This window comes from Anomaloglossus baeobatrachus, chromosome 3 (assembly GCF_048569485.1).
Source record: "Anomaloglossus baeobatrachus isolate aAnoBae1 chromosome 3, aAnoBae1.hap1, whole genome shotgun sequence".
Taxonomy (NCBI): Eukaryota; Metazoa; Chordata; class Amphibia; order Anura; family Aromobatidae; genus Anomaloglossus; species Anomaloglossus baeobatrachus.
Window position 1 is genome coordinate 377,553,130 of NC_134355.1, and position 20,634 is coordinate 377,573,763.

The 20,634-nt window shown below is 45.2% G+C and overlaps 1 protein-coding gene across 1 annotated transcript in view; it reads right to left on the minus strand.

The window, feature by feature from the left end:
- Positions 1–20,634, minus strand: part of LOC142297246 (dynein axonemal heavy chain 5-like) — a 460,910-nt gene that overhangs the window by 242,915 nt on the left and 197,361 nt on the right. Inside the window, exons 39-42 of the mRNA XM_075341502.1 lie at positions 17,091–17,304; positions 14,197–14,307; positions 13,902–14,036; positions 3,782–4,006 (exon numbers count right to left, since the gene is read on the minus strand). Coding sequence (XP_075197617.1) covers positions 3,782–4,006; positions 13,902–14,036; positions 14,197–14,307; positions 17,091–17,304 — 685 coding nt within the window. The remainder of the gene's footprint in view (positions 1–3,781; positions 4,007–13,901; positions 14,037–14,196; positions 14,308–17,090; positions 17,305–20,634) is intronic.

Below are 20,634 nucleotides of genomic sequence, written 5' to 3' on the forward strand. Positions count from 1 at the left end.
TCTCTTTGCCCGTCTGTCTCTTTGCCCGTCTGTCTCTTTGCCCGTCTGTCTCTTTGCCCGTCTGTCTCTTTGCCCGTCTGTCTCTTTCCAGGGCTGTCTCTTTCCAGGGCTGTCTCTTTCCAGGGCTGTCTCTTGTCCCATCTGTCTCTTTGCCCGTCTGTCTCTTTCCAGGGCTGTCTCTTTCCCCATCTGACTCTTTGTCCGTCTATCTCTTCCCCCGTCTGTCTCTTCCCCCGTCTGTCTCTTCCCCCGTCTGTCTCTTCCCCCGTCTGTCTCTTCCCCCGTCTGTCTCTTTCCCCGTCTGTCTCTTTCCCCGTCTGTCTCTTTCCCCGTCTGTCTCTTTCCCCGTCTGTCTCTTTGCCCCATCTGTCTCCTTGCCCCGTCTGTCTCTTTGCCCGTCTGTCTCTTTCCAGGTCTGTCTCTTTAAAGGTCTGTCTCTTTGCCCGTCTGTCTCTTTTCAGGCTGTCTCTTTGCCCGTCTGTCTCTTTCCAGGTCTGTCTCTTTCCAGGTCTGTCTCTTTCCAGGTCTGTCTCTTTCCAGGCTGTCTCTTTGTAGGTCTGTCTCTTTGCCCAGCTGTCTCTTTGCCTGTCTGTCTATTTCCAGGGCTGTTTCTTTGCCTGTCTGTCTCTGGCTGTCTCTATCTCTCTGTCTCTTTCCCTGTCTGTCTCTGTCTATGTCTGTTTGTCTGTCTGTCTCTGTCATTTTTTGTCTCTCTCTATCCATCGCCCCACCGACATCATATTACCTCACACATAAGCTTCTTATACTAACAGTTTATTTTGTTCCTATAGTAACCACTGACAGTTGCTATTAATAACCCATAGCTCCCACCTCCATTCAGTTTAATGGAGGCAGGATTTTTAGAGAGTAACTGTAAAGTGCGGGGTTACATCTTCCCACTCAAACATAGTCTGTGATATTCCCTGAGTCACATGGAGTGTCTGTGCAAAATTTCGTGATTGTAAATGCGACAGTGCTGATTCCTTTAGCGGACATACACACACACACACACACACACACACACACACACACACACACACACACACACACACACATACATACAGTGCCTACAAGTAGTATTCAACTCCCTGCAGATTTAGCAGGTTTACACATTCGGAATTAACTTGGCATTGTGACATTTGGACTGTAGATCAGCCTGGAAGTGTGACATGCACTGCAGCAAAAAAGAATGTTATTTCTTTTTTTATTTTTTTTTTTAAATTGTAAAAAGTTTATTCAGAGGGTCATTTATTATTCAACCCCTCAAACCACAAGAATTCTGTTTGGTTCCCCTAAAGTATTAAGAAGTATTTCAGGCACAAAGAACAATGCGCTTCACATGTTTGGATTAATTATCTCTTTTTCCAGCCTTTTCTGACTAATTAAGACCCTCCCCAAACTTGTGAACAGCACTCATACTTGGTCAACATGGGAAAGACAAAGGAGCATTTCAAGGCCATCAGAGACAAGATCGTGGAGGGTCACAAGGCTGGCAAGGGGTACAAAACCCTTTCCAAGGAGTTGGGTCTACCTGTCTCCACTGTTGGGAGCATCATCCGGAAGTGGAAGGCTTATGGAACTACTGTTAGCCTTCCTCGGCCTGGACAGCCTTTGAAAGTTTCCACCCGTGCCGAGGCCAGGCTTGTCCGAAGAGTCAAGGCTAACCCAAGGACAACAAGGAAGGAGCTCCGGGAAGATCTCATGGCAGTGGGGACATTGGTTTCAGTCAATACCATAAGTAACGTACTGCAATGGTCTCCGTTCCAGACGAGCCCGTAAAGTACCTTTACTTTCAAAGCGTCATGTCAAGGCTCGTCTACAGTTTGCTCATGATCACTTGGAGGACTCTGAGACAGACTGGTTCAAGGTTCTCTGGTCTGATGAGACCAAGATCGAGATCTTTGGTGCCAACCACACACGTGACGTTTGGAGACTGGATGGCACTGCATACGGCCCCAAGAATACCATCCCTACAGTCAAGCATGGTGGTGGCAGCATCATGCTGTGGGGTTGTTTCTCAGCCAAGGGGCCTGGCCATCTGGTCCGCATCCATGGGAAGATGGATAGCACGGCCTACCTGGAGATTTTGGCCAAGAACCTCCGCTCCTCCATCAAGGATCTTAAGATGGGTCGTCATTTCATCTTCCAACAAGACAACGACCCAAAGCACACAGCCAAGAAAACCAAGGCCTGGTTCAAGAGGGAAAAAATCAAGGTGTTGCAGTGGCCTAGTCAGTCTCCTGACCTTAACCCAATTGAAAACTTGTGGAAGGAGCTCAAGATTAAAGTCCACATGAGACACCCAAAGAACCTAGATAACTTGGAGAAGATCTGCATGGAGGAGTGGGCCAAGATAACTCCAGAGACCTGTGCCGGCCTGATCAGGTCTTATAAAAGACGATTATTAGCTGTAATTGCAAACAAGGGTTATTCCACAAAATAATAAACCTAGGGGTTGAATAATAATTGACCCACACTTCTATGTTGAAAATTTATTAAAATTTAACTGAGCAACATAACTTGTTGGTTTGTAAGATTTATGCATCTGTTAATAAATCCTGCTCTTGTTTGAAGTTTGCAGGCTCTAACTTATTTGCATCTTTTCAAACCTGCTAAATCTGCAGGGGGTTGAATACTACTTGTAGGCACTGTACATACACTCAGTTTTATATATTAGATTTTACATTCTTACTTTACACTATGCCGGAGCATTTCACATTAAATTGCAACATCATACTATGACAGTGTGGTTGGTGTCTTCAGGGGCAGGAGTACGACCACCTCCTTACAAGCCCTTCCTGCTCTATAATCCATATAGCCTATACAGACTGGGCAACCACACACAGAATTATCAGAAATACAATTATTCTGTGCGCATAGCATATCTTTGTTCTCTGCAGCACATCTCCTGTTTACATAGGATGATATGTACCCAAAAATGATGATTTTTGAGCAGGCTTAAAAATTATTTTACTTGACGAACAAGAGTTTGTTCATTCATGGATAATTTGCAGCCTGTTTGGACTTGTTGATGATCAGGAATGGCCACTCATTTCCCAATAAGCGACCACTCTATATGCACCCTTAAGCGGGCTTTTCACACTACGATATATCAAACGATATGTCGTCGGGGTCACGTCGTTAGTGACGCACATCTGGCGCCGTTTGTCATATCATAGCATGTGACAGCTACAAGCGTCTGTTAATGTGCAAAAATACTCACCTTATCGCTGCTCGTTGACTTGTCGCTCATTCTCTAAAAATCGCACTTCCTTCTCTGCGCCGGTTGTTCATCGTTCCCGGGGCATCACACATCGCTCCATGTGACACCCCGGGAACGATGAACTGCAGCTTACCTGCGTCCCGCCGACGATGCGGAAGGAAGGAGGTGGGCGGGATGTTTACGTCCCGCTCATCTCCGCCCCTCCGCTACTATTAGCCGGACACTGTGTGACGTCGCGGTGACGCCGAACATCCCTCCCCCTTCAGAAAGAGGATGTTCGCCACCCACAGCGAGGTCGTTTGGAAGGTAAGTATGTGTGACGGGGGTTTACGACTTTGTGCGACACGAGCAACAAATTGCCGATATCGCACAAACAATGGGGGCGGGTGCGATGGCAAATGCGATCGCACGAGAAATTGAAGCATGTAAAGCAGGCTTTAGCTTTGATGTTGGACAATTTTCAGACCATTTTAAAGCTTATATTCTGTTAAGAAAATGTTATGAATTTGTGATGTAATATGTGGACATCAGTTTTAGAGGATCAGACAAAAATCATACCATGATTATATTTTCCAGTTTCAACCTCTGTGACTGCGAGATTAGATCTTCAATATTTTTCCAATATCCCTTAGCATTAATAGTAGATAGTTTAATGGCCATCGCTGTATACTTCTTGAGAATACGGGACTGAGCCTTGCGATCCTGTTTTACTTCAGAAATAGAACTTTCAAAGTCTCTAGTCCATAAGTAAAGAAGGCCAAGGACTGCAGCTTGGGTCGGGTACTGTAAAACAGAGAAAAAGTTAATTCTTAACATTATAATTTGTAAAAACTGGCAGGACGAGTAACATGTTTATTGATAGCTTCACTAATTATGTCCACTGCTGCTCAGCTGAAGAGCCGGTCAAGTACCAGACTGTAGATATATCTTTAAATGATGCGTCTTAAGGGGGTACTGAATGGACTCGAACCCCTATGGAAAATTTAACAGCTGATAAAAAAAAAAAATCAGATGTACAGTATTGTAATTCCAATCGTAATCTATTATACTACACACAAATTGTAAAAAATAATCCGAACATCAGATTAAAGTAATTGGAGTAATCAGAGAATAACGTAAAACCAAATTGGGGCTGGTTGGCACGTGGCTAGCATGAAAATGAGGTGCGCCTGCCATGCAGCCCTGTTGTAGAATCGCAGTTACTTTACTCTGTATCATTAGAAATTCATTGCGAATACCTTGTTTATTGTTAATGGCCACATAATTGCCATGTAGATGTGCAGAAACTAACAAAAAGCAATATGCAATGGAATTCTAGTGACACGGCAGAAGGCTGCTGCAAGTTTCATGAAGCAGCTTCTTGGCATCCGCAGCTCTGGTGCGCGAGCTGTGTGTCAACTTCTTTGTGGGACTTCAACCTAAGATCTTCAATGTATGGAAGAAAAAATATCTATTTTTTCAAATTACTTTAAAGACCTAGCATGTAGCAATTAAAAAGTTGCTACTACTTAGTTGTCACTGCATTGGGGTCAAGCATTCTCTATTAAAGCAAAGAATTATTTGAAAATAACATTTTTTCAAATTAGGTTGTTAGGTGACACATACTTTAAAAAAAATGGCAATGTTTTTAGCATACATTTATTAAAAAGAGACATAAATAATAACCTTGCAATTTTCCCACTGGCCACTGGGACTTTTTATCAGACTCATATTTTCCTGTCCTTTCAGGAAGAGTTTACAGGAATTTTCTAATCTATAGAGGCAGGATTACAATGACAGGTAACACCTTTATACACACCAATCCCTACAGGAGATGTCACAGCTGACCCTGCTCCCCCTGCCTTCACAATAACCTTTAGACTCTTCAATACAAAAGATAAGGGTGTGGGGGTCTGACCATAGTGGCTATGCACAGGTGTTGTTTCCTGAAACAACACTAGAGGCCAATGTAAAAATATCAAGACTTTTTATTTTTAATACAGGATTGAAAAAAAAATATGTAAAAAAAAATAAAAGAAGGAAACATTGTCAAAAAATGTGTAAAGTGAACCGGTCAGGTGCAATGTACACCAAGAACCACGACCAGTTCTGTGTACATATTGCTAATCCCTGCCTAAGTGCCCCAGCATCTAGTGGCATGAAGAGATATTTAGAAAATGTATTTATAAAGATCCTTTATGATATACTAATGAGCGCAAGGACTAGACACAGGGGTGTTAGCTCCTGCGCTCATTCCACCCTCTTAGGATGGTAGTATGCCCACAGGGTCATGCTAACATGCTATCTAATGCCCACTATGAGCGTCATCACCAGCGGTGACGCGCGTACCTGTCCGTTGCTGCAGTCTCAGACACCAGGCAATGCGCATGATTAGAAGCCCCTGGCACTTCTGGTCATGTGCACTAGACCTCTCTGAAGCCAGAGTGCATACACCTAGATTCATTTTGCGCATGACCAGAAGTGCTGTGAGACATGTAGAGTTGAGCGCGGTTCTAGGTTCGAGGTTCTCCAGTTCTAGGCTCGAGTGATTTTGGGGCCTGTTCTAGATCGAACTAGAACTCGAGCTTTTTGCAAAAGCTCGATAGTTCTAGAAACGTTCGATAATGGTTCTAGCAGCAAAAAAACAGCTAATTCCTAGCTGGCTTTCCGCTGTAATAGTGCAAGTCACTCTGTGACTCACACTATTATGACATTTCAGTGTATAGTGTGCGTGAACAGCGCCTTCAGATCACTCCTGTTTGTATAATGGCGATCGCCATTTTTTTTTTTTTCTTCCTTGTCTTCCTTCCCTAAGCGCGCGCGTCTTGTGGGGCGGGCCAGCATGTCAGCCAATCCCAGACACACACACAGCTAAGTGGACTTTTAGCCAGAGAAGCAACGGCATGTGTGATAGGATGTCCATGTCACATGTCCCTGCATTATAAAACCGGACATTTTCCTCCAGCACGCCATTATCTGCCTTCTGCGTCCTTGGTGTCAGGCATCACTGGCGCAGCTCCGTCCTTTGTCCTATCGCCGATACAGCTGTATGCGCTCCATACACAGCGCTGGACAGCATAGGGATAGCACTTTCTATAAGTCCTTTTAAGGGCTCGTATCGGCAGGGTCAGAGCCATAGGTGACAGGTCCTGAAAACAGAGACAGCGTCTGTGTAGCTAAGGTCAGGGATTTCATCGCTGCATTTCCCCATTAGGAGGGAATAGAAAGGCAGGCTTCCTTTCCTCTACCCAGAGCCCCACAACCCTGGCACTGTACCCTCCTGTCCTCTGCACACTCCAACTCATTATAACTAAGCCATTATACTAGCAAACACTCAGTGTACCTAGTGGCATCCTAAACGTGGCTATTGGACTTTTGTCTAGTCACACTAGTGCAAAGATATTTGCAGCACGTCTGCCTGCATTGCACACTCCAACTCATAACTAAGCCATTATACTAGCAAACACTCAGTGTACCTAGTGGCATCCTAAACGTGGCTATTGGACGTTTGTCTAGTCACACTAGTGCAAAGACATTTGCAGCACGTCTGCCTGCATTGCACACTCCAACTCATAACTAAGCCATTATACTAGCAATTTATGCTGCCAGTTTAAGGGCCGTAGTTGCATTGTCAGGGATATTTATTCTTTATTATTCTGCTGTTAATAAAGCTAGACCACCGCTGCAATCTACACCACCTCTCAATTTTTACTACCACATTTTCAGTGCATAATCTTGAAACAATCAACATTAGTGGCAAAATGACAGATGCTGGTGGAAAGGGGAAGAGGCGTGGTGGAAAAGGAAAAAAAGGTTTTCTCCGTGGGGAAGGTGGCAAAGCTCCATTATCATCTGCTGAAGATAGACCATCTACCAGCAAAAGTAAGATGTCTACTACTTACCGTGGACAATCCGATGTGCTCCCTTTTTTACGGACACGAACAACAGGAACAAAGGTAGATGATGGCCAAAAAAGGAAAATGCTTGAATGGATCTCAAGTGGTCCAACAAGTGCCCTCTCAGCCACTTCAAGTACCGCATCCAAAAAACACCAGTCCTCTGAGTTGTCATCCCAATCAAACTTGCTTTCTCCCAGCTCTGAAGTCTCCATCAGCCCTGCACAGTATGGTGGAACTGAGATGGCTGAGTCTGCAGAGCTGTTCAGTCACACTATAGCCTGGGAATCAGAGGTCTGCTCCCAAGCTACAGTGAGTACAGAACAGGAAATGGTCTGCAGTGATGCCCAGAACCTTTGTGACTCTGATTCAGGCCGTGAGGACCAAGGTTCTGAGCATAATGTTGACCCTTTGCCACAAACTGTAACACCTGTGGTTATAGACAATGAGGAACATACTGATGAAGATGAGACGCAGATACCCGATTGGGATGACAACTTAAATATTCGGTCAGGGCAAGAAGAGGCTCGGTCTGAGGGGAAGGGGAGTGCAAACACAACAATTGATGATGAAGTTCTAGATCCCACCTACTGTCAACCCACAGTCAGGCACTCGAGGAGGTCAACAGAGGTGGTGGAGGAGGATGCAACTGATGACGACGTTACCTTGCGCCTTCCTGGACAGAGTCGGAGTACTGGTAGCACGTCTACAACTGCATCCTCAGACACCACTCTGCCTCTGAGCACTAGTCGGGGTGGATCAACAGGTCGCATGCCCTCTAAGCCTTGCCTAGCCTGGTCCTTTTTTGACATAGCAAAAGATCGCCCAAATTATGTGATCTGTAAAATTTGTCATGGTTCTATTAGTAGAGGTCAAAACCTCAGCAGTTTGACAACTTCTTCCATGAATCATCACATGAATAAATATCATATCTCCCGGTGGGAAGCTCACCTTGCTGCAATGCGGCCTAGCGGAGCAAACCATCCACTGCCTGCCCCTTCTAGTGCATCCGCGCGCTCTTCATCTTCTAGGACTGTGGGGACAGCTGTCACACCTGTTTTTCCACGCACAACTTCCACCACTGTAACCGCAACAGGCACTTTGCTTGGTAGGTCATCAGTTGGTTTGGAAGGGGAAACAAGTGAGTGTGTACAGCTCTCTCAGACATCGATAGCACCAACGTTGGATGAAGGCAACATCATGTCTCCGCCTGCACTTTCCTCACAAACCTGCATTTTTCCAGGGACACCCTACTCAACACCGTCTACACACAGCAGCCAGATCTCTGTCCCTCAGATGTGGTCAAATAAAAAGCCACTTCCTGCGACCCATGACAAAGGTAAGAGGTTGACTCTATCCCTCTGTAAGCTCTTGGCTACCGAAATGCTGCCTTTTCGCCTGGTGGACACACAGGATTTTAGAGACCTTATGTCTGTCGCTGTGCCCCAGTACCAGATGCCTAGTCGCCACTACTTCTCTAAGAAAGGTGTGCCCGCGCTACACCAGCATGTCGCACACAACATCACCGCTTCCTTGAGAAACTCTGTGTGTGAACGGGTGCATTTCACCACCGATACTTGGACCAGTAAGCATGGACAGGGACGTTACATGTCGCTGACTGGGCACTGGGTAACTATGGTGATAGATGGTGAAGGGTCTGCTGCACAAGTCTTGCCGTCCCCACGACTTGTGTGTCAATCCTCTGTCTGTCCAAGTTCCGCCACTGCTTCTGCCTCCTCCACCTCATCTAGGTCCTCCACCTCCGCCCCAAGCCTGCCTGGTCAGGCCACCAGCGTTCTCACTGCGCAGAAGGAATCACGCATGCCTCATTACTATGCTGGCAGCAGAGCGCAACGGCATCAGGCGGTCTTTAGCTTGACATGTCTTGGGAATAAGAGTCACACAGCTGAGGAGTTGTGGTCAGCTCTGCGGTCCGAGTTTAATAAATGGTTGTCTCCGCTCAACCTGCAGCCTGGTAAGGCCGTGTGCGACAATGCTGCAAACCTGGGTGCGGCCCTTCGCCTGGGCAAGGTGACACATGTGCCTTGTATGGCTCACGTGTTGAACCTTGTTGTCCAGCAATTTTTAACACACTATCCCGGCCTAGATGGCCTTCTGAACAGGGCACGAAAACTGTCTGCTCACTTCCGCCGTTCAAGCGCCGCAGCTGAGCGACTTGCATCGCTCCAGAAGTCTTTCGGCCTGCCGGTTCATCGCCTGAAATGCGATGTGGCGACACGCTGGAATTCAACTCTCCACATGTTACAGCGACTGTGGCAGCACCGCCGAGCCCTGGTGCAATACGTCATGACGTATAGCCTGGGCCAACGAGATGCAGAGGTGGGGCAGATCACCCTGATGGAGTGGTCTCATATCAAGGACCTATGCACCCTTCTGCACAGTTTCGACATGGCGACGAATATGTTTAGCGCTGACAATGTCATTATCAGCATGACAATTCCAGTCATTTACATGCTGGAGCACACGCTAAACACTATTCGGAGTCAGGGGGTGGGACAACAGGAAGGGGAGGAACTACAGGAGGATTCATATGCGCAAGGGACAACAACATTACCAAGGTCCAGACGTTCATCATCACCAACGCGGCAGGCATGGGACCATGGGGGACAGGGATCAACAAGGGCGCATGGTAGCAGGCTAAATGTTGAGGAAGGTGCAGGACAACATGAAGAAATGGAGGATGAACTGTCCATGGACATGGAAGACTCAGCGGATGAGGGAGACCTTGGTCAAATTTCTGTTGAAAGAGGTTGGAGGGAGATGTCAGAGGAAGAAAGAACGATTAGCACCTCTATGCCACAAACACAGCGTGGACTTGGTCCGCATGGCTGCGCAAGACACATGAGCGCCTTCTTGCTGCACTACCTACAACATGACACGCGTATTGTCAAAATTAGAAGTGATGATGACTACTGGATTGCCACACTATTAGATCCCCGGTACAAGTCCAAATTTTGTGACATAATTTCAGCCATAGAAAGGGACGCACGTATGCAGGAGTATCAGCAGAAGCTGTTACTCGATCTTAGCTCGGCTTTTCCACCAAACAACCGTGCAGGTGCAGGGAGTGATTCTCCCAGTTGTAACTTGCCAAACATGGGACGGTCTCGTCATCTTCAACAGTCTACCCGTACCAGTAGGACCGTATCTGGTGCTGGTAACAGCAATTTTATGGAATCTTTTCATAATTTCTTTAGACCCTCCTTTGCAAGGCCACCAGAGACAACAAGTCTGACACATAGTCAACGGCTGGAGAGGATGATACAGGAGTATCTCCAAATGAACATCGATGCCATGACTTTGCAAATGGAGCCTTGCTCATTTTGGGCTTCAAATCTAGAAAAATGGCCAGAGCTATCCAGTTGCGCCTTGGAGATTTTGTCGTGTCCAGCTGCCAGCGTTGTCTCTGAACGTGTCTTCAGTGCTGCTGGGTGTGTGCTGACAGATAAGCGCACGCGTCTGTCCAGTGACAATGTGGACAGACTGATGTTCATCAAAATGAACAAGTCATGGATCCAGAAGGAATTTACTACCCCTGTGTCATCCTGGGGAGAGTAAATGCTTGTGGATTTGGAATGTGCTTGATGCAAATCAAAACATCCTGTTTGCAACTAGGGCACAAGTGCTGCCACTGAAAGGGGTGGGTGTGTGTGGGGCACAATTTTTGGAAAAAAGGGAGACTCCGCTTGGAGTAACCCTTGCTTGCTGGGTTTTTTAAAAGGAGCCAAGATGAACAGAGCTGGGATCAGGAAAGACTTTGCTACCTACCCCGGTGTCATCCTGGGGACGGTTAAGTATGGCGTATTTTTGAATGTGCTTGATGCAAATCTAGCTGTGAAGTGTACAACTGGGGCACAACTGCTGCCACTGATGGGGTGGGTGTGTGTGGGGCACAATTTTTGGAAAAAAAGGGAGACTCCGCTTGGAGTAACCCTTACTTACATTGTTTTTAAAAATGATCCAAGATGAACAGAGCTGGGATCAGGAAAGACTTTGCTACCTACCCTGGAGTCATCCTGGGGACGGTTAAGTATGGCGTATTTTTGAATGTGCTTGATGCAAATCTAGCTGTGAAGTGTACAACTGGGGCATAACTGCTGCCACTGAAGGGGTGGGTGTGTGTGGGGCACAATTTTTGGAAAAAAAGGGAGACTCCGCTTGGAGTAACCCTTACTTACATTGTTTTTAAAAATGATCCAAGATGAACAGAGCTGGGATCAGGAAAGACTTTGCTACCTACCCTGGAGTCATCCTGGGGACGGTTAAGTATGGCGTATTTTTGAATGTGCTTGATGCAAATCTAGCTGTGAAGTGTACAACTGGGGCACAACTGCTGCCACTGAAGGGGTGGGTGTGTGTGGGGCACAATTTTTGGAAAAAAGGGAGACTCCGCTTGGAGTAACCCTTGCTTGCTGTGTTTTTTAAAAATGAGCCAAGATGAACAGAGCTGGGATCAGGAAAGACTTTGCTACCTACCCCGGTGTCATCCTGGGGACGGTTAAGTATGGCGTATTTTTGAATGTGCTTGATGCAAATCTAGCTGTGAAGTGTACAACTGGGGCACAACTGCTGCCACTGAAGGGGTGGGTGTGTGTGGGGCACAATTTTTGGAAAAAAGGGAGACTCCGCTTGGAGTCACCTTGCGGTGTTTTACATGATTTTAGAAGGGCGTGCCATGCCTATATCTGTGTCTCCTCTTTTTCCTTGTCCTGCTCTTTTGTTTTCGCATGAGTATATGTCCTTGTCACTTTCCCATGTGTTTGTGTTGTGTTGTGAGTTGTTTGTCACCTTTTGGACACCTTTGAGGGTGTTTTCTAGGTGTTTTTTATGTGTTTGTGAATGCCTGCCATTGTTTCCTATGCGGTTCGAGTTCGGTTCGTCGAACGTTCGACGAACCGAACTCGAACGGGAGCTCCGTTCGGCGAACCGACCTCGAGCCGAACCGGGACCGGTTCGCTCATCTCTAGTGACCTGATCATGTGCAGTGCCCGGCGCCTAAGGCTGCAGCAACGGACAAGTACGCGTTTCACTGCTGGTGATGACGCTGGGCAGTGGGCATTGAATAGCATGTCCCTGTGGGCATGGTACGATGCTAAGACAGTGGAATGAGTGCGGGAACTAACACCCTTGGGACTAGTCCCTTCGCTCATTAGCATATCATGCAGGATCTTTAGAAATACTTTTTCTAAAGATCTCTTTGTCTATGCTAGTAAATACTGGGACAGTTAGGAAGGGATTAGAAATATGGACCCAGCCCTGCTCGTGGTTCTAGGTGCATATCGCACCTGACAGGTTCCCTTTAAACATAAATTTAACAAAACAATGATTTAATTGGTCATTTTCTCCTCATAGCTTCGCTTTAAGAGACTTAACAATACATTCCTATACATAGTAAACTCACATTGGTTTTTCTTAATGTGCTAAAAAGTTTAGACATAGCCCATGCCAAAGGATCATATACACATTAAATAAAAATCTGTTGGAAGAGTCATCTAACGTGTTGGGACTTCTCAACTTTCCCCAGCAGATGATGTTGGGTGAAAAAGGGGAAGATCAGATGGTTTCAACTTAATCGCTTTATCGTTTTGTTCTGTAGGCAAATAACTCAATGCCAGATGAGTCTGGCAGCAACTTAAGGCCCCGTTACACACAGCGACATCGCTAGCGATCTCGTTAACGATGTACCACGCCCAGATCGTTGCAACGATTTGCCGAGATCGCTCATAGGTCGTTTAGTAGCGGTCACGCGTACACATCTCACAAACGACGCTACATCATTCAGCGAGATATTGTTTGACCAAGGCGGTCGTGTGGATGTTGTTCGTCGTTGGCAGGGTGTCAAACGTAACAATATGTCTGCTGCGTTCCAAATGACAAACAATATTTTGAAACTGAACAACGTGTCAACGATCAACGATTTTCACCCTATTTGCGATCGTTCGGCGTCGCACGTAGGTGTCACACTCAACGACGTCGCTAATGATGACAGAGAGTGATAGAAGAAGGGTCTTAATTCCGCGCCAAGGACTCAATGGATCCAGGAAGAGATTAATGCTTCTTTAATAACATGCACAAGTCTACGCGTTTCTGGAGACACAGCTCCCTTCATCAGGACATTGGCAAGAGAACATCAAATCCCAGATTTGATGTTCTCTTGCCAATGTCCTGATGAAGGGAGCTGTGTCTCCAGAAACGCGTAGACTTGTGCATGTTATTAAAGAAGCATTAATCTCTTCCTGGATCCATTGAGTCCTTGGCGCGGAATTAAGACCCTTCTTCTATCACTCTCTGTTATCAGCCAACTATGGGACTGCTGCCTGTACCTGGATCTTATATATGCCTGTATAGTGGTTGTGACTGGCACAACCATTATAGGTGAGTGTGTTTTTATTACATATCTTCCTCCCTTTTTGGGGTAAGACCCTATTGCGCTTTTCTTTCCACAGTTTCTCAGCTAATGATGACGGAAGTGCGTCATGAAAACCGTGACCCCCGACTACATATCATCAGATAAATCGTAGCGAGTAACGGAGCCTTTACTGCACAGTCCCCCATAGAGACCACATGAACAGGTGTTTGTCCAACAGTTATCTATGGGCACCTAAACACTAGTGGTTCGCTTACTAATAATTAATAAGAAAATAATGTCAGTGTAATTATTTACATATTTATTGACCATTAGTCGTTAAATAATATTAGTCAATTAAAATGCATGAGTTCACTAATTACATGTGTTTATTAGTATTAGATGCTATATATCATTAATTATTTTTGTCTGATACCTTCTGTGTCCATTCATCTATAGTCATTCCTTGATTAATGTCTTCAACGATATCACAGATTTTGTTATTCAGTGAAGTGCGTAGGCTGCTGTGCAATTTACTTAGCCAGGTCCCTAAGCTAGAAGTAATAGCAACCTGTAGAATGAAAACAGAACGGAATATATGTGAATGTACACTATCTAAAAAGCTACTTACAAACGGTCACACACAAAACAGCTCACTGAGAAGTAATGCAGAAAGACAGGTTTGACCATACGAGTAAGAGGTAAAAGAATAGGTGATCAGTAATAATCACCTGTTCATCCAACTGCAGACATTCCCCTTCATATCCTTTGACAGCCACAGCATTGATTTTCAGGGAAGGTTCCTTATATACAATGGCTTGATTCCTTTCCTGATATCCTGCCTGCAATATATTGGATAAAGGTGACTATGTATAAATGTGTTGATTTCAATGTTCTTACAAAATAATAATAAATTAATTGTACAAATAGCATTGACAGACTCAAAACATCATAAGTGTTGTTTTTATGATGAAGCCTCTGTCACAATGTTACTGCAGGTGTCATATTGTGACAATCAGGTGAGGAAATGTGCCGCCCCAGCAGCGGATCGAACCGCTCGGATCTGGGGGTAGTGTCCGTCCGTGGCTCGAGGGTCTCAGGACCCGGGGGCTTAGGTGCCACACTCTAAAGTAAAAGGGGATATTTACAGGGGAGTTATAGTTCGTGACGCCACCCATGGTGTGCGGTAACTGGGGATGCCGGCCGCTGCCGTTGGAAGTAACCGGGGTGATGGAAGAGGGCAACGAGGTGTCGTTCCCTCCATGGGTAGGGGTAGGCCCCGGGATTCTGGATGGTGCTATTAGGTGCCGTGAAGGGGAAATCACTCAGATACTCACTTAGTCAATAAGCAGATGCTGACAACCGGGTAAACCAAGTCTCTGGTGCCGCTGCTGTTCAAGGGGAGCTTGTCCGGGTCCCGTCCCCTGCAGTGCTGCCTGGTGATCCGTAACCTGCCTCCTGGCACAAAGTGTAAATTCACCGTAGTGGCCCAGTAGTCTGGAACTTGCTGGGCCCCGCTCCCCACTATGGCTAAATGTGGGAGCTTGCTCTCAGGCTCACGCTCAGGATTTTAGTGGGCCGCTTGTATGGAATGCCTTTTCCCCCTCATTGCGCTATTGCTCCGATTCTGGAGCTGGTGGGAACAGTCCATAAAGGCTCCGCTCTCTGCAGGCTAATTGCCGGGTTGTTTGAAGCTTCTCCCCGACCTAGGGTCCGTGTACCCCACCATGCCTTTGGTCCCGGAATGGTGATAGGACCAGGCTGCTGACCGTCCTCTCTGACAGGTCCCAGGCACCTAGCCTCAATCCCCTGTGACCGGGGGTCCGACTCCTCTAAGTCCAGACCACCGTCTGCAACCTAGTAAGCTTCTCCTGGGAGCCACTACTCCTAACCTCCTTCTCCTTACTACTCCTCTTCACACTACTCCTCAACACTACTGCTCAACACTCCTCAGCCCCTTTCCTGACCCCCAGGTGGGTGGCCCTATTCCGCTCAAGCCGCCCACTGGTGTGCCTGGTGGGTGTGGTGCAGGGTGTATATAAGATTTGATTTGCTGTTGGAGGCAACACTGCATGATAGGGACCCAGAACCATGAGGGACTTTGATACTGCACTTAAGAGAAAGAGCGTACAGCACCCTGTGACGACCTGATAGTCCAGGGGCATCACAGAAAAACACAACAAAAAGCACTCCAAGGTTTCTTCAGTAAGAAACTTTGCAGATGCAATAGAAATGACACCACAGCTATGCAGCGACAACACATGGTCAGCATAGGTATGAGCTAGACCCCAGCATAGGGAGGAGTGAGGGGCGGATATTTAAAGCAGAAGGGACTGGCTGCAGCTAAGGTTACAACTACCTTTTAGATCACTGCAGGATAGAAATGAACCTGTAACCCTTTCAGTTACGGATGGAATAAAATATGCCCCAACTCAGGGTGCGCTGTGACCTTCTGATCCCAGGTCACTCCAAGATCACATCAGGCTGTGCCACACTCCTGGCAGCCTCTAATAACTCAGACATGCTGATATATTAGATACACCATATATTTCAGATTATAAATTGTACTTTTCCTTCCAAAAATTTGAGAGCAAAATGAGGGGGTGCGTCTTAAAATCCGAATATAGCTTATTGGGAGGTGGAAAAAGTGGCGCAGGCACTGGGTGCAGCTGGCTGTCTGTGTGGGTGGCTATGCATGCGGCCGACTGGCTATCTTTCGGCGTAGGTGGCCAGCTGGCTATGTTGGCAACTGTTCGTCTGGCTGTGCGGGAGGTGGCTGTCTGTCTCTCTGGCTGTGCAGGCTGCTGTGGCTGTGTGGAGCAGGGTGGTGCGGCGGGTGTCCCAAATACTTAAGCTTCAAATAATGATGCTCAGAGTCGGCACTTTTGCAGATAGAGCTGTTGGCTCAAGATTTTGTAATTGAGCTGAGAACTCAATCACGCGCCGCTCTGGGTGTCTTTTCTTTGAAGCCCGCGCCGCCGACAGAGCATCTGAGACACCCGCCGCTCCACTGCTCCACACAGCCAGCACAGTCCAACCACTGCCAGCACAGACCCCCACCGCATCCAGCACAGCCCCCACCAGCATCGCCCCCTGCCTCCTGTGATTCCGCTCCACCACCGCTACCACCCCCCTCTCTGGTAAGACAACACCGGAGTATAAGACGGACCCTCATTTTTTTACCTTTTTGATCTCTAAATTTGAGGTGCATCTTATGATACCATGCATCTTATAAAACTACAGCATATTTTTTTCATCCCCTATTAGCTGGCTTACTGTGTGCCAGAAATGAGCGCCACAATGCTGACATATACTTCTGGTTACTGTGTTGTACATTTGTGTCCCACAAGACATGCCCTTTTTAAGTGATTACATCCTTTTCCCATCGCTCAAATACTAAAAAAAGTGTCTAAAACACATCATAAATATGATACAGGTTATGGAAGACAGTTTGTTAGTGTAAATAACACCAGAATTCTCATTCATTTAGCATGAAAAATCAGTTCCATTGTCTTCTGTGGGAAAACCACTTTACCATAACAAATATTTTTTACAGTGATTGGATAAATGTTTTAATAAAAGTTACAGAGACTGCAAAATTAAACAAAAGTTAGATGTAACTTACAGATTTTAATGATCTTTGAAAAATACTTTCTGTGTCTGTGACATGTGTTGTGCTCCTTTGCCCTGTTGAAAGCCAGCCTTCATTTCCAGATCGAACACTTAAAAAGTCAAGAACTGGACCTGTAGCTTCAACTTCCTCCTCATCAGAGATCACACTTTCCTCCTCCTCATCGACTTTTTGCACTTCAATAGAGGAAACCCCACTAAACAAGTTCCTAAACAGTGGAATATTTCAATTATAGAATAATCATGAGGACGATATACAGATAAACGCTCCTAATGATTTGTGTAACGATCTCGCTTATTGATTCAAGAATATGGTATGTATAAAATGTGAGTAAGATGGAGAATTGTAAAGTTCCATATTGTAAGCCATGATTTAAAGAGGTTGTCCACTACTTAAACATTGATGGCCTATTCTTAGGATAGGTCATCAATGTCTGATCATCCGGGGTCCCGACACCTGGCACCCCCGCTGATGAGTTGTTTTTGGAAGCCAGAAGTGCTCAGTTCCCGAAGCTGCCCCGCCGTCCCATATCAGTCATGCCCGGGTACTGCACATCCCCCTCCTGTTGATTTGAATAGGAGGTGGATGTGCAGTACTTGGCCTTAGCCACTATCAGAAGATGGATCAACTCTGGATCTGAGCATATCCAGTCTCTTCTGGCATGAGGACAGCTGATTGGCGGGGGTTCATGTTGTCAGTCCCCGGCTGATCAGACATTGATGACCTCTCCTAAGGATAGATCATAAATGTTTTAGCAGTGGACAACCTCTTTAGATAAAATTAAAGGGATAGCAATTAAATACATGGGATCCTAATTAGGATGTTACTAGACAATAAACTACTCAGAGTTATCTTGCAATTACCTGAAAATATTTCAAATCCATGTGAATGGACCTCTACCAATGTTCTCTTTTCCTATATATGTAGCATAGTAATATGGTTTACGTATTTACACTATCTTAATACACATACACAGCATGGTGGGCAGTATGGTGGCTAAAATCCCACCAAGGAAAACATAGGCAAATAGTTTATAAGTTTTCTCCGTGTTTCTGTGGGTTTCCTCGGGGTACTCCAGTTTCCTCCCACACTCCAAAGACATACTGATAGGGCAATTAGATTGTGAGCCCCAATGGGGACAGGGATGATGATTAGTAGTGAGCGAGTGTGCTTGTCACTGCTCGTTACTCGATTAAACATTGGGGGTTTTGGGTATGAATTGAGTATCGAGTATAATGGAAATCAATGGGAAACTGGAGCATTTTTAAATTTCGATGCTCGATCAAGTAATGAGCAATGGCGAGATCGCTCATCACTAATGATGATGTCTATAAAGTGTTGCAGAATATGATAGCGCTATATAAGCGAGTGTAATACATACACACCTACTTTATTATCTTACTGCCATCCAAAGGTTTGGGTACAGTTAGTGTTACAAGTTTAATGTCAAACTGTATTTTATCGAATAGTGGAAATAAACAATAAATATTAGCGCAGGGATTAATACAAAAGTCAAATAATAATGAATGAACGAAAAAAGTCTTCAGCTCACCTGCTGCCCGGACTGCTCAGCCTTGCGGGTGCCAGGATCCCACGGTCTATCCTGACCGGTAGCAGAGATGTGGGAAGGAGAGGGAGAGGGAGTGATCCAGCACAATTCCTCCTTGGTTTAAAACATTTAGGATCTTTATTGAAACTTCTTTAAAAACATGGTGAAGACCGAAAATAAACTTGCATAGTAAAGGCGCAATTCATGAGGGCTTTACGCGTTTCGGACTGAAAATAAAACCAACTAGTCCTTAGTCATAGTGTCTCATGAATCCAAAGAAGCTACTGAAATAGACTTACTCATTAAGTGAGGAAAAGGGGAGGGGTGGAAAAATGTTGTGGAAAAGTGTGTTAATTACCACAGGAAAAAGAGAAAAAAAAAAAAAAAGGGAGAGAAAAATAAGAAGAAAGTTGGAGAAGGAAAGGCAGATAAATAACAGGAAATTCTTAAGCTCTATACGATTGAAACTGCTGTTCCAGGTTATAATAAACATATAAACGATGAATCACACTATATTCAGTAAATACATATTCAATTATAAACGCAAAAAAAACCCTAAAAATCCAGACAACTAATTAGAAAACCGTGCAAATAAATACAATAGTGTATAAACTTATACAGGGAGAATGTATGATATATAGAATGAAAAATGCCAAATCTTTGGCTAGTGTTATGCAGGGAGGTGGGGTGGGAGAAGGAAGGGGGGGGGGGACGGATGGGATGGGGGAGGGGGGGAGGGGGAGGAGGAAGGGGGGGGGGGGAGAAGGCGAGGGATAATTCCATAATTACGGAATTATGAATTCGCCAGCTGAACCCTGGATATCGTTCATTTTATTATTTCTACTTATTTTTTATTTTTTATTTTTTATAATTTATTTGATCATTGGCTGCAAATTAACACATCTCTATGTGGATAACATTCATAGGGGATGTACAAGGTTGGAGGTTAAAAGCCCGAATTATTTCCCATTTATTATATTAAGGCTGTATTTTGGCATAAGGTTAGTATATTGGGGATCGCGATGATGGATATAATTAAATTATTCTCCTGCCTATTAGATATAGATTAAATATTATAATCTTTTCGTGAATATATTTTTTATTTTTTATTGTTGTCCCTCACATCCATAGCACTGATTCTATAACCGTCGATTTTGTAATGGTTACTCCCAAATTAGATATCAAGAGATGGATGAATGAATGAGAGGCTGACGAGAAAAAAGAAAAAAAAAACAAAAAAAAACCATTCTTATTAGTGATTGGGATACATGCGCAAGTATTAGAATATAGGCTTAACGGCTTTGCATACCTCCTGTATGATAAAATTGGAGTTAAATTTAAGTGATAAAAGTGGGACCAAGTCTGGAATGTAAGGCGTAACCGTAGGGTGAATCTACCAAAAAAGTGGTCATAAATATCCCCATTTGCCTGGGAAATGCTAATGCTAGGTTTCCCTGTCCCTTCATATAAAATGTATTTATAGAATAATAAGTTTATAATGTAGCATGGAGTTGACGCAAAAAATATATATATATATACCAGGATATTGATATAGATGTTAATTTCTATTTGGTGGTGAACCCAAAATTGAAATAAGGTGTCCTAGGTGAAGGAAGGGGGGGGGGGGGGGTGGGGAGGGGGGGGGGGGAGGGGGGAGGTGGGGGGGACCAGGGTGGGAGGGCGACAACTAACCAATGTTTCTGCTCTTTAAGATCGCTTTTGTGTTTATCCCCATATTCGGATCCTAGTTAATTATAAATATTAAACTTGCGAACTATTATATATTATATATGTCCCTTGATTAATTCAGGCTTTCCAGTGCCATTTGGTACCATTGGTTAGTTGTCGCCCTCCCACCCTGGTCCCCCCACCTCCCCCCTCCCCCCCCCCCCCCCCCTCCCCCCCCCCCTTCCCCCCCCCCTTCCTTCACCTAGGACACCTTATTTCAATTTTGGGTTCACCACCAAATAGAAATTAACATCTATATCA